The sequence below is a fragment of the Balaenoptera musculus genome, chromosome 1 (genome assembly GCF_009873245.2).
Source record: "Balaenoptera musculus isolate JJ_BM4_2016_0621 chromosome 1, mBalMus1.pri.v3, whole genome shotgun sequence".
In the NCBI taxonomy this organism is placed as follows: domain Eukaryota; kingdom Metazoa; phylum Chordata; class Mammalia; order Artiodactyla; family Balaenopteridae; genus Balaenoptera; species Balaenoptera musculus.
In genome coordinates, this window is record NC_045785.1 from 828,546 (window position 1) to 840,884 (window position 12,339).

The window sequence follows — 12,339 nt, forward strand, 5'->3', positions numbered from 1 at the left end:
TGCTGTCCGCGGTCACAGCCACGACCCCCCCGCCCGAGGGAGGGGTCCACGGAGCGCGCCCCACTCGACCCGCTAGCGCGAGCGGTTACACCTGCCAGCCAGCGACGCAGAGGAGCCGCCCTGTCATCCTGCTAGCATTGAGGAACATTCCAATATGTTTTGGGCATAAAACAGCCAAATGGGGGCCTGCGTGACCCCTTCTGAGGTGTGTCCCTCCTCCATCACAACACTCTGCGGAGCCTGGCGGGCAGCAGAGACCCCGATTCCACCCACCACCCTCTTGCGACAGAGTGAGAAAATCCCCTTTTCCACGGCTTGGTGTTGGGCTCAATACTCACCATGGGCTTGAAGGTGACAAGCACTTCACAGGACATGCCGGCTGACATGGGACCAGGGGGGTCAAAGCTGCAGGCACAATGATGAAGGCAGGAGGTGAGCGTCCTGCCTTCGTGGAGCCAGCCCAGCTGGAAGCTACTGTCCAAAGAGCCGGCGCCCCGGCGGGGCTTTGGGACCCTCCGTCTCGTCTGTCCTGGGTGCTGAGCCCCTGCTGCCTCGCCGGGACTCAATTCACAGGAGATGCTCAAGGAACATCTGAGTGCCGGCTGTGTGAGTGAAGGGCTGAGGGAAGGAAGGAAGGGGGGAGGGGGAGGGGGGAGGGAGGGAGGAGGAAGGGAGGGGGGAGGGGGAGGGGGAGGGAGGAGGAAGGGAGGGAGGGAGGAAGGAGGCAAGTTCCCAGGGACCAACTCCAGAGGGACAGATGCTCTGGGGTGAGCAGTGGTCACAGTTCCCCCGAGGACACGTGCCAGGCCTGAACCAAGGATCTAGGGTTTTAGGATCAAGGTCAGGTGTGTGAGACAGGCAGGGAGCTGGGACTGTGGGCCCTGCATTCAGCTGGAGCCCTCTGAGACCCACTTTCAGTGAAAGACCCAGGAAACAGCCCCACTTTCCCAGGGACACTTGGAGGGACTTGGTCTGGATTTGGGTGAGAAAAAAAAGCCCCCACAAAATTTCTAACACAAAGACCATTTTCACAAGGTTGGATTTTACCTATTGTACGTTGTATAGAAATACACAAGCTAAAAATTTAATACAAAAATCTGTCCCTGGCTGGCAGCGTCCCCGTGGCACCAGGCAGAAGCAAATCCAAAACTCCTCGGATTGGGAGGGAAGCATTTTGATGTCAGACTAACAGAGTCCCGAGGATGGAGTCTCAGCCGTGGGAAGATCAGAACCCAGATTTCAAAGTCCGCACACAGACCAGCACGAAACACGGCGAGGAGCAGGGCCAGACTCCCAAGGACGTCAGGCAGTAGAAAGACGCAGAGAATTACAGGCGTGAGAAAAGAACAAGAAATACCAGCTGATCTGAAAAAGAACTTAGAATTTTCAGAAATGAGAAATACGGCAACTGAAATTAGACACATAATAAGCAATTTCAACAGCCGATTAGATACGACCAAGGAGAGAAGTAGTCAACAGAGGGACAGACCCCAGGAAACACTGAGAAACCTGCTCAGGGAGATGATGGGGCGGGGGGGATGTGAGACAGGCGTCAGGAGGTGTGGGGGGCACAGAATAGACAGGGTTCGAATCGGAGCACAGGGGAGGTCTGTGAGGGTGGGAGGTAGGCGACACCTGAAGGGACAGGGCAGAGAAGTGTCCACAGCTGTTCAAAGAGCTGAACCCTCCAATCGGGAAGCACAGGGAGTTCTAAGCAGCCCTAGGAAAGATCAGTCCACACCAGACACACTGTGGTAGACACGCAGGACCCCAAGGGGAGGGCAAGCTCACGGCAACCTGAGGAAAAAGCTCGATAACCTACAAAGACAGGGGATCGGACGGAACAGCCACAGCAGAAAACGGGAGACGGGGGAGTAAGGTCCTCAAAGTGTCAGAGGAAATGCTACCGATAAAAATTCTTGCTCCAGGCTTGGGGAGGGGCGCCTCAGGGTGGCCTAGGTGACAGTGACCACCCGACTCTGGGCCTCTGCCGACTCCTCCAGAAACCCGCAGCTCAACAGGAAGAACTAGCAACACAGGAAAGCCCCCCCCCGCTGTCAGCATGCCTGGAAGGTGGCGAACACGCGGGCGATAAACACGTGAGCCTCTGCAGATCCTGCGTCCGGGCCACAGTCGGCACGGAACGGGACAGCGTGTCCTACTCGGGGAGGCTGACCAGAGCTGTGGTCAGTGACGTGGACTCAGGAAGCAGCCCCGGGAAGGCCCCTGGGGGCAGAGGGCAGGGCCTTGGAGGCTGCAGCGCTCACAGCAGGAGCCGTGCAGAGCTGGAAACTCAAGAGCCCCCGGGACCTCCAAACTGATGACAGAAGCTGGAGAAACCAGGATGGGGAGGAGAAAAAACTCTTAACGGGAAGGGCAAAATGCTCAAGGAGCAGAAGAGAAGAGGGTCCCACAGAAGACACAGTAATGGTCGTTACATGAAAAATGAGGGAAAAACAAAATAGGAAAGAAGGAAGGATTACAGGGACCAGAAAGAAAATCAGACACAAAAGAGGGCCCACGTCAGATATCAGTGGGGTCTCAAAGGAAGAAACATGAAACACTGGAACAGAGTAAAAATTTAAATACATTTGACCCACCTCCTAGAGTAATGAAAATAACAGAAATAAACAAATGGGACCTAATTAAACTTAAAAGCTTTTGCACAGCAAAGGAAACCATAAACAAGACGAAAAGACAACCCTCAGAATGGGAGAAAATATTTGCAAATGAAGCAACGGACAAAGGATTAATCTCCAAAATATACAAACAGCTCGTGGAGCTCAATATCAAAAAATACAAACAACCCAAATTAAAAAATGGGTGGAAGACCTAAATAGACATTTCACCAAAGAAGACATAACAGATGGCCAAGAGGTACATGAAAAGATTCTCAACATCACTAATTATTAGAGAAATGCAAATCAAAACTACAATGAGGTATCACCTCACACTGGTCAGAATGGGCATCATCAGAAAATCTACAAACAACAAATACTGGAGAGGATGTGGAGAAAAGGGAATCCTCTTGCACTGTTGGTGGGAATGTAAATTGATACAGCCACTATGGAGAACAGTATGGAGGTTTCTTAAAAAACTAAAAATAGAATTACCATATGACCCAGCAATCCCACTACTGGGCACATACCCAGAGAAAACCATAATTCTAAAGGACACATGTACCCCAATGTTCATTGCAGCACTATTTACAATAGCCAGGACATGGAACCAACCTAAATGCCCATAGACAGATGAATGGATAAAGAAGATGTGGTACATATATACAATGCAATATTACTTAGCCACAAAAAGGAACGAAACTGGGTCACTTGTAGAGATGTGGATGGACCCAGAGTCTGTCATACAGAGTGAAGTCAGAAAGAGAAAAACAAATACCGTATATTAATGCATATATATGGAATCTAGAAAAACGGTACAGGTGAACCTATTTACAGGGCAGGAATAGAGATGCAGATGTAGAGAATGGACATGTGGACACAGTGGGGGGAAGGGGAGGGTGGGACGAATTGGGATATTAGGTTTGACATAAATACACTACCATGTGTAAAATAGATAGCTAGTGGGAACCTGCTGTACAGCACAGGGAGCTCAGCTCGGTGCTCTGTGACGACCTAGATGGGTGGGATGGTGGGGGGTGGGAGGGAGGTCCAAGAGGGAGGGGATGTACGTAGACATGCAGCTGATTCGCCTCATTGTACAGTGGAAACTAACACAACATTGTAAAGCAATTTTACTCCAATTAAAAAAAAAAAGAGGGGCTTCCCTGGTGGCGCAGTGGTTGAGAATCTGCCTGCCAATGCAGGGGACACGGGTTCAAGCCCTGGTCCAGGAAGATCCCACATGCCGTGGAGCAACTAAGCCAGTGCGCCACAACTACTGAGCCTGCGCGTCTGGAGCCTGTGCTCCGCAACAAGAAAGGCCGCGATAATGAGAGGCCCGCGCACCGCGATGAAGAGCGGCCCCCACTTGCCGCAACTAGAGAAAGCCCTCGCACAGAAACGAAGACTCAACACAGCCATAAATAAATAAATAAATAAATAAAAATTAAAAAAAAAAAGAATTATTGGATACAATTAAAAAAAAAGAAAAAGAAATTTAAATACAGAGTTAAAGTACACAGTCCCAAAATAAAAGATGGCTTTTTTCTTCACCTTGAAAAGGCACAAGGCCCTCCAGGGAACTCTTACCCAGAGTGGTCAACCTCAAAACACAATGAAGGGGAAAACATCAAGCCATTTATCAGGGAAACCTGGTCTGGTCTCAGGAAGGCTGAGGAGCCACTTTACAAAATGCCCACGGGGACCCAAGCTGAAGGTTTTGTGCCCAAAATGTGGGTCAAATAAAAAGGCTCTGATAACAGTTGCAGGGACTGAAGCACCCGCCCCGATGTGCCACCCGCCTCCCCCCCGCCCCGACCCCCTAGTACTCGATGTGGATGAAGTCCCGGAGGCTCTCCTCCACGCCCACCAGCTTGCAGTAGTTAATCATGTAGGTGGCGTTAATCAGCGTGATCTTTTTCTTGTACACTTTCCCGATATCAAAGTCCTAGGAAAAGCAGATAAAAAGTTACCGCTCCAAGTTTTCTGGCGGATGCTTCTCGGCACCTGACATCCCCGCCTGGGAGACGGGGACACCCTCCATGGTCTCGTAGGACCCCCGCCTCGGGCAGGAAGCGGTCTCCTGGGGACCAGCAGGTGGGGGTTCCCCAGCAAAGGGTCGGGTGGCGCCTGGTTCCTCCAGAGGGACCAGGAAGGTGTGACATCCCAGCCCCCCAGGACAATCGCCCTCCTGGGGCTGGTGTCTGACCCCTCGTGCGAGACCGGGCCCTGTCCCCTCAGCCCCAGGCGAGGACCCTGGGCTCACCTTGAAGTGGATGAGCTTGGGCTTGCTGTTGAAGGGACACCCTCTGAACTCGCGCCTGGACGCCACCTGCTTGTGGATCACCCCGCTGCGCAGCCGCTGCACGGTGCGCGCCAGGACGTCCTTGTCCATCTTCGTTCCACCCGCGGGCTTCTGGTCCATGTCCTCCTTGGGCACCTGCGGTTTTGCGGGGACAGTGGCCGGCTCGGGAGCCCCCCCAGGCCTCTCCGAGGTCAGCTGGGGAGTAAAGGAAATGGACAGCCCGGAGCTGGGGGCCACCACGGCCACACGGGGCCAGGGTGGGGTGGGGTGAACGTGCGATGCCCGAGGCGGGGTGGGGACACCAGCAAGGCGGGGGAGGGGCTATGGCAGGGTCAGGGGAGAAACAAGGGGCCGAGCAGGACCATCCAAGATCCGGCGGATTTCCAGGAAATAATGGCAGAGGAGCATTTTCTAGATTTTAAAATCAGGCCAAGAGAAAGTTCTTGAAAAGCTCTACAGGAAGCAACATTTTTTCAGTGGCAAAAATAAAGATGCCTCCCTGACCGGCTTAGTGACTTGAAGAGGGACCCCCTGGGGCCCTGGCTCCCGGTGCCCCTGCTGGCCCAGGGGCTGGCATCCTCCTGCCTCACTCTCCTGGGTGGGAGCCGGCCTGCTGACCGGTGGTCCCCAGGGAGTGGCCGGGCCTGAGCAGAGCAGCGGCAGGCCTCCTCAGAACCAGCGGAACCAAAATGGCTTTGCCCTCAGAGCAATGGGAACCAACTTGTACACACACCAAGGGCGGGCGATGTCCTCCCAGGTGGCTGCGGGCCTTGGCTGACCAGTGCAGGGACAGGGCCAGAGCCTGTGTCCTGCCGCATGCAGTGGACACTCGCTAACTTCTCGGCTCCCAGAGCTGTGCCCGCCCTTTTAGAACCAGGACGACCAGTGCTCTGGAACTCATGCCTTTCTCTAGCAACACACTTCCCCAGTAGTAAGCTGGAGAATTGGGACTTGGCCCCCACCCCTCGAGCCCCCTGCCTGCATCCCTCTGTGTGTGGCCACCACCGGCCCTGTGGTTGTTTGGGAGGGAGGTGGCTGGGAGGAACCGCAGAGCAGCCCCTGCGAGGGGGGCTGCCACGGTCGCTAGGACAGGGAGGAGACGTGGGAGACGGATGAAAAGATGTGGCCGCGTGTCCGAGGGGCTACCTGGTACGGCTTGTAGTCCTCCTTCCAGAGCCCGGGGATCTCCGGCTGAGCTAGTGTCTCCTCTGCCCGGCCAAGGCTCCCCCTGTCCGCCTGGACGGACTCACTGGACACGGCCTTCACCAGCAGAGAGGCTTGGGGTAACGCAGACCTGCCCTCCTGGAGTTGGGGAGAGGAACGCAACAGCTTATTCTAGAAAACAGAGATTGTACTGACCGGGAGGAAGAAAGTACGAACCCTCGGGACGCAGCCCCGCCTGCACTCAGAGACCAGAGCACACATGGGTTTGCAACTTCTATTTACAGCATGAGTGTCTCTACACATCGTGAAAGCCTGGTCTCCAATGCCCACAAGAGCCACAAAACACTGACTTATGGATACGCCGGAACCCCCTTCATGGACCCTCAGCTGCTCTAGGGCCAGACGGGGCCTCCCTCCGGGGACATCAGGCTGGCACAGGGACAAGGACGGAGGGCGATGTTGCTGCAGGCGTGAGAAAGGCCCCACGCGGAGAAGGGCAGGAGCACGGCTGGGGGTGAGGGGACAGAGAGGTGCGGCTTCGGGGGCCACCCACGAAGCAGCCTGGGGGTCGCGGCTGGCGGCGCATTGCTGGAGCCAGCGACCTGGGCCTTCAGGCTGGGGGCGCACAGGGCAGAAGTAGAAGGGCTGCCGGGCTCAAGATGGGGTCCCGACGTCCCTACCCCACACCCTCAGGGACAGGTAAGCAGGTCACCTACGGGACGACCGGCACAGGGCCGGCCCTCTATGTGAGGACTGAGTGCGGGAATGGAGGGAGGCGGCCCGGCTCCGGGGCGAACATGCGTTGGGGGTGGACGGGGGCACACGTCTCCCCTGGGCCGTGATGGGCCTTTGGTCACCAGCCTGGCTCTGGCATCTGGGGACAGGTAAGGTGGCCCAAGACAATCCTGTTCAGGGGACATGTGGCGGTGGGGGGCTGCGTCCCCAGGCGGGCAAGGCGCCAGAGACCAGGGGGGAGACGCGAGGGACATCGAACACGTGCACCGGGGCTGGGGCCGCCCGGCGACCGCAGGCTGTGCCTGCGCCCAGGCGAAGGGGCGGAGGGGCAGGAGCGCTGTCCGTGGTCCTGATCTGCGCTGGCCGGTGCGGTCCAGCGTAGCAGGGGCGTCCGCTCACCGGGGGGCAGCAGGGCGGGCCCGCCGTGCTCTTCCCGGCATGGAAGGCGGCCACGTAGCTCCAGGTCCGGGCCCTCAGGATCGGCCGGCCCGCGGGTCTGGGGGGCGAGGGCCGCTGCTTCCTCCTGCCCTCCTCCGCCTCCTCCTTCAAGATCCGACGCACAATCTCGTGCTTCCTGAGCTTCTGCTCCTCCGCGAAGGCGCTGCAGGAAAACGCCGTCTGGGCTGACAGCCAGCTGCGCCCGGACCCCGAGAGGCTCGGCCCGCAGGAGCCAACGGAGGGAGCCCAGGAGGGCGGCCGGGCCAGAGAGCCGGGACGCGAACCTCCGGCCCAGCGCCGTCCCCGCCACAAGCCTCGACCCCGTGAGCTGCCGCGTCCCCCGCTCCGGGTTCCCAGGCGCCGCTGGGCGCCCTGAGGCTCAGACCAGGGCGGCCTCAGGGCTGGAGGCCGGTCACTCAGTCAGTCATGCCCGCTGCTCCTTGCTGGCGCCTCCCACCTGCCAGGACTAAGGGCTCCGAGGCAGGAGGAGGTGCCCCCGGGACCCCTGCGGGCGGGCGATGACCCAACGCCGGGGCTGGCACTCAGGGCACCACGACTCCCCAGTGACAAGGACCGGGCGGCCACACCTGGGCAGGTGCTGACAGTGACCATGATGGGCGGGGCTGCTCATGGGGGAAGGGACAGGCCCTCCAGGATGAAGAGGAAGTGACAGAACCTTGTGTGCAAGGCTGGGCTGAGGCGGGAGAGGCAGCCACCTCACTCTTGCATCTTGAGAAGCCCCCGGGGTGACCCCTGTCTCTCAGGTCGGCTGCAGCCTGGGGAGCTGAGAACGGGGAACTTGCAGGCCGAGGGGATCTTAGGGGATGACGGGGTGCAGCGTGGACTGAGGCAGCACTGAGCCCCGGTTTGGGGGAGCCCAGAAAGTGAGCCCCGGCTGCCAGCAGCCTCTGGGAGGGAGGAGGCGACGGGTGGGGGATGCCCGGGGCAGCAGGGGCAGTGGGGGCTGTGCCTGAGGCCCAGGAGAGGTCCCGCCTGCTGGGGGCTGGAGAGCAGGGTGTGGAGGGCGGGGCTTGCAGGATGGGGTGGGGGGGGAGGGGGAGGCCCAGGGAGAGAGGCAGCCTCGACACAGGTTGTGACAGACACACCCGCCCACCGCTCTGGGATGCCGCCCCGCCAGGCCCTCACCGGTTCTGGGCCTCCAGCTCCTGGCGCCGGCGTTGATGGCAAAAGTGCTTGAAAGCGTCCCCACCTTGGGCCAGAATCACCTCCTTCTCGGCCTGGGCCTTCTGTTCCGCCACCTCTGCCTTGGCCTGGCCCCATGCTTGAAATTTCCGGAGTGTCTCCTTGGGAACAGAGAACACGGAGGTGCCAGCCTCCGCAGGTGTGCGCGTGCACAGTGGAGCTTTCTGTGGGCTGGGCGCCCTCAAATCGTACCAGAGACGCCGGAGGTCAACGTTTGTGGAAATCACCACGGCTCCCACCTGCACCCGCCTCCTGCAGCTGCCCCCTCCCCCAAATCCTCAGGGGCTTCCCGCGGCCAGAGCCCCGCCGTCTCCACTGGACTGGCGGCTCCCTGCGCATCCCTCCCGCTTCCCTGGTCTAACTGCGCCCCAGGCCCCGGGGGGGGTATCACTTCCCCGGTGAAGGCCCAGGGCTCCAGCACTCGCCGAGCCGAGCCCGGGTCCCCCTGCAGCGCGGGAGCCTGTCCAAGGGCAGGTGGGCGCGTCCTGAGGGGGTCGGCAGGTGGGGCCAGTCCTACCCGGCTGGCGGAGATGCTGTTCTTCAGGGCCAGCACAGCGTCCCTGCGCCTGCGCATGCGCTCGCGGGCCTCCCGCGCCTCTTCCCGCTGCTGCTGGCGGACCCTGGCGGGAGGACCTGGTCATGCCCCGCGGGCACCGGGTGGGAGGAGCCGCAAGGAAGCAGCCAAGCGCGGTGACGTTAAAGGCAAGTGGGAGAGAGCGGGGCTGCGCGTGAACCGCGAGGAAACGTGAAACCCGGTTCTCTAGACTGGAGTCCTCGTCTGAAAACAACGGTCATCAGCTTAAAACTGAAAACACACACTTATTCCTTCTGGGTGATGAGGTGACGGGCTCCATGATAAAATCGGAGAATTTCAAAGCGAAGGCAACTGATCCACTTTCTCAGGTCTTCCCCGTGTGGGCGGGGGTGGGGGTGAGGGGAGGGGCAGGAGAAGAGAGCAGCCGTACCTCCCCAGGGAGGCCTTCAGGAACTGCACGGCCTTCCGGTGGTTCTTCTGGGAGGCTTCCACCAGCTTCTGGTGCCTGAGCCCGCGCTCCTTCTGCAGGCACACGGATCTCCTGCAGGGACACGTCCTGTGCAGGCTCGGCCACAGAGGGCCCGGGACCAGGGCCAAGTGCATGAGGAGGGAGGGCCCTGCGCTGTGCCTGGTAGGGGGCGGGGCCGTGGGGACCCTGTGCATGTCCGCAGGCTCGGATCCCACGGAAGCAGCAGGAAGATCTGGCAACGCGCTGGACGAGGTGGGGAGTGGGAGCAGGAGGGCCTGTGAGGACGCCGTGCGGGGGGCGAGGGCGGGAGGGCCCCTGGTGGGGGAGGCCTGCAGCACACCTGGTCCACCTGCCGCGCCCTCAGAAGCAGCTGCCCGCGGCGAACGGGCGGTGTCGGGGCCTCAGGAGGACAGGCCACAAGGAGCGGCCAGAGCCGGGAAGAGGGCAGGGCGTCCAGGAGGGAAGCGGCCATCAGGTCAGGGAGCGAGCGTGGCCCAAGCCACTCTGCCCAGGCTGGGGCTGAGTGGGCAGGGGCGCAGGCGTGGGCCGGGGGGGCCGCAGGCGTGGGCCGGGGGGGGCGCAGGCGTGGGCCGGGGGGCCCCAGGCCTGGACCTACCGCACCCGCAGCAGCCGGTTCCGCTCTGCCTTCCCCGAGGCCCCCCTCTCCGGGAGGCACCTCCTGGCAGCCGGGGCCTCCGCTCGGGCCGACTTGCGGGCGTCCTCCAGCTGCCTCTCCTGGATCTCGATGTGCCACATGGCGCTCCTTGCAAACGGGAGACGCTTCTGTTTACGCTGGCAAAGGGGCTGGAGAGCCGGGCCACGCCCCCCGCGCAGCGTCCACTCCAGGGCTCCGCCACCGAGTCTGACCAACACCCAGGCCCCTTGTCTCCCGCAACACCGCCCTGCTCTGCCCCTGCAGCCCTGCTCTCTGGGCCCTGGGACGCAGTGACCGTGCCACGTGGCACCCGCCACGAGCTTCATGCCTTGCTTACGTGCCTCTCATTCCTGTGAAAACAGGCTCCCCGAGGCAGGGACTCCAAGTGTTTTACTCACTGCTGACCCTACATGCTTACACCGGGATCTGGCACTCAACAGGCGCTCAGTGATGGTGAGTGACGCCGTCTAAGCCACCGAGCCCCAAGTTCACACGTGCCCCTGAAGGAAGCCCTTGGGGACAGCAGACGCCTGCTACGTGGCCCGCCTGCCCTCAGCCCACACTTGGGGGGACTCATCGACGTCCCTGCGGCCTGGGGTGCCCTTGAGCCTGGGCACACAGACTCTGGCAGCAACACAGGAGGGCCCTGAAGGCACGTCCCCCCGAGAATAGGTTCAAGGGGTCACTACGCTGTCCAAGGGGATGCTGACTAGGAAGGGGAACCGGGTGGGCTTCCAACGGGAGCCAGTGAGACCCCCGGGCTGCCCTGCTCAGGGGTGAAGCGGACAGCAGTGGACTCTACGGCCATGAGGACATGAATGCCTCTCATGGCTGCTGTGTGGCATGGAGGAGACGGGCACGGGGAGTAAACACTGCAGGGTCTGCACACTTAACACTAAGGGGCAGAGGACACCCGCGGTCGCCTGGGGTCAGCACTGCTGACGGACAGGATGCATAAGGGACGTTTGACATGCATTTTCCTGCATGTAAATTAGACCTAAATAAAGCTGATTAAAAAGAAAGTAAATGGGCAGCAGCCACGCCCACATGAGGAGGGGCAGGCAGGTGGGCTACGGGGGGTCAGGGCCGGCCGCAGCGGGGCAGGGTCAGCAGACGGGTACTTGGCGGGAGGAGAAGCGAGCAAAAACACTGAAGGTAATGAGAGACAGGTTCCAACTGTCGGAGAAGAAGTGTCCCATCAGACAGGGGAGATGAGGGTGCACCTCTGGTCCTGTTGGAGCTGGAATCACAGGTGTCAACTGCTGGTTCTAACGCAGACACACAGGGACGTGCACATGCTTCCCGGTGGGCCCACCTGGCGCCCAGCCCTAGGTCCCTAAACACCACTCTCCCCTGTGAGAAACCAAGGCTCCGTGGACAACCGGCTAGGCCCAGGACTGGGGCGGACAGGAAACAAGTGGGCTAGGAACACATCGTTACCCCAGAAAGCAGTCGAAGAACGACAGGGAGCCTGCTTGAAAGAGGTGCTACTGGCCCAACTGGGGGTGACTGGGGCATCAAAATAAATAATGATGATGGGGCTTCCCTGGTGGTGCAGTGGTTAAGAATCCGCCTGACAATGCAGGGGACACGGGTTCGAGCCCTGCTCCGGGAAGATCCCACATGCTGTGGAACAACTAAGCCCGTGCACCACAACTACTGAGCTTGCGCTCTAGAGCCCGCAAGCCACAACTACTGAGCCCACGTGCCACACTACTGAGCCCGCGCGCCTAGAGCCCGTGCTCTGCAACAAGAGAAGCCACTGCAATGAGCAGCCCACACACCGCAACGAAGAGCAGCCCCCGCTCGCAGAAACTAGAGAAAGCCTGCGCACAGCAACGGAGACCCAACGCAGCCAAAAATAAATAAATTAAATAAATAAATAAATAAATAAATAAATAAAAAATGATGGAGCAGGTTATAGGACAGAAGTCGAAGAGTCTACACTGACACATAAAGAAACACGGGGAAGAGCGCGCTGTTCTCTACAGCGGGACGCTAACTCGTACGTTTAGAAGGAATTACGGAATTAGAAAATCACCCTTTGGCGACCATCAGCATAACTGATTCAAGCGAGAAGCATCAATAAATGCAAACACCAGAGCGTGAAAGGGATGAGGATGGGGTCTTCCAGTTTCACAGTATGTACCGCAAATACCATGTTAGTTTCCAAAGGAAAAGCGTGACTCTGCATTGAAGAAACCCTGCATGGGACTT

At 59.4% G+C, this 12,339-nt stretch overlaps 1 protein-coding gene across 1 annotated transcript in view; it reads right to left on the bottom strand.

Annotated features, from left to right (window-relative positions):
* CFAP74 (cilia and flagella associated protein 74) overlaps positions 1-12,339 on the bottom strand; it is an 81,517-nt gene that overhangs the window by 42,914 nt on the left and 26,264 nt on the right. Inside the window, exons 7-16 of the mRNA XM_036868970.1 lie at positions 11,244-11,298; positions 10,084-10,463; positions 9,429-9,539; positions 8,981-9,083; positions 8,407-8,564; positions 7,222-7,423; positions 6,070-6,225; positions 4,885-5,058; positions 4,448-4,566; positions 339-405 (exon numbers count right to left, since the gene is read on the bottom strand). Of these exons, the coding sequence (XP_036724865.1) occupies positions 339-405; positions 4,448-4,566; positions 4,885-5,058; positions 6,070-6,225; positions 7,222-7,423; positions 8,407-8,564; positions 8,981-9,083; positions 9,429-9,539; positions 10,084-10,463; positions 11,244-11,298 (1,525 nt within the window). The remainder of the gene's footprint in view (positions 1-338; positions 406-4,447; positions 4,567-4,884; positions 5,059-6,069; positions 6,226-7,221; positions 7,424-8,406; positions 8,565-8,980; positions 9,084-9,428; positions 9,540-10,083; positions 10,464-11,243; positions 11,299-12,339) is intronic.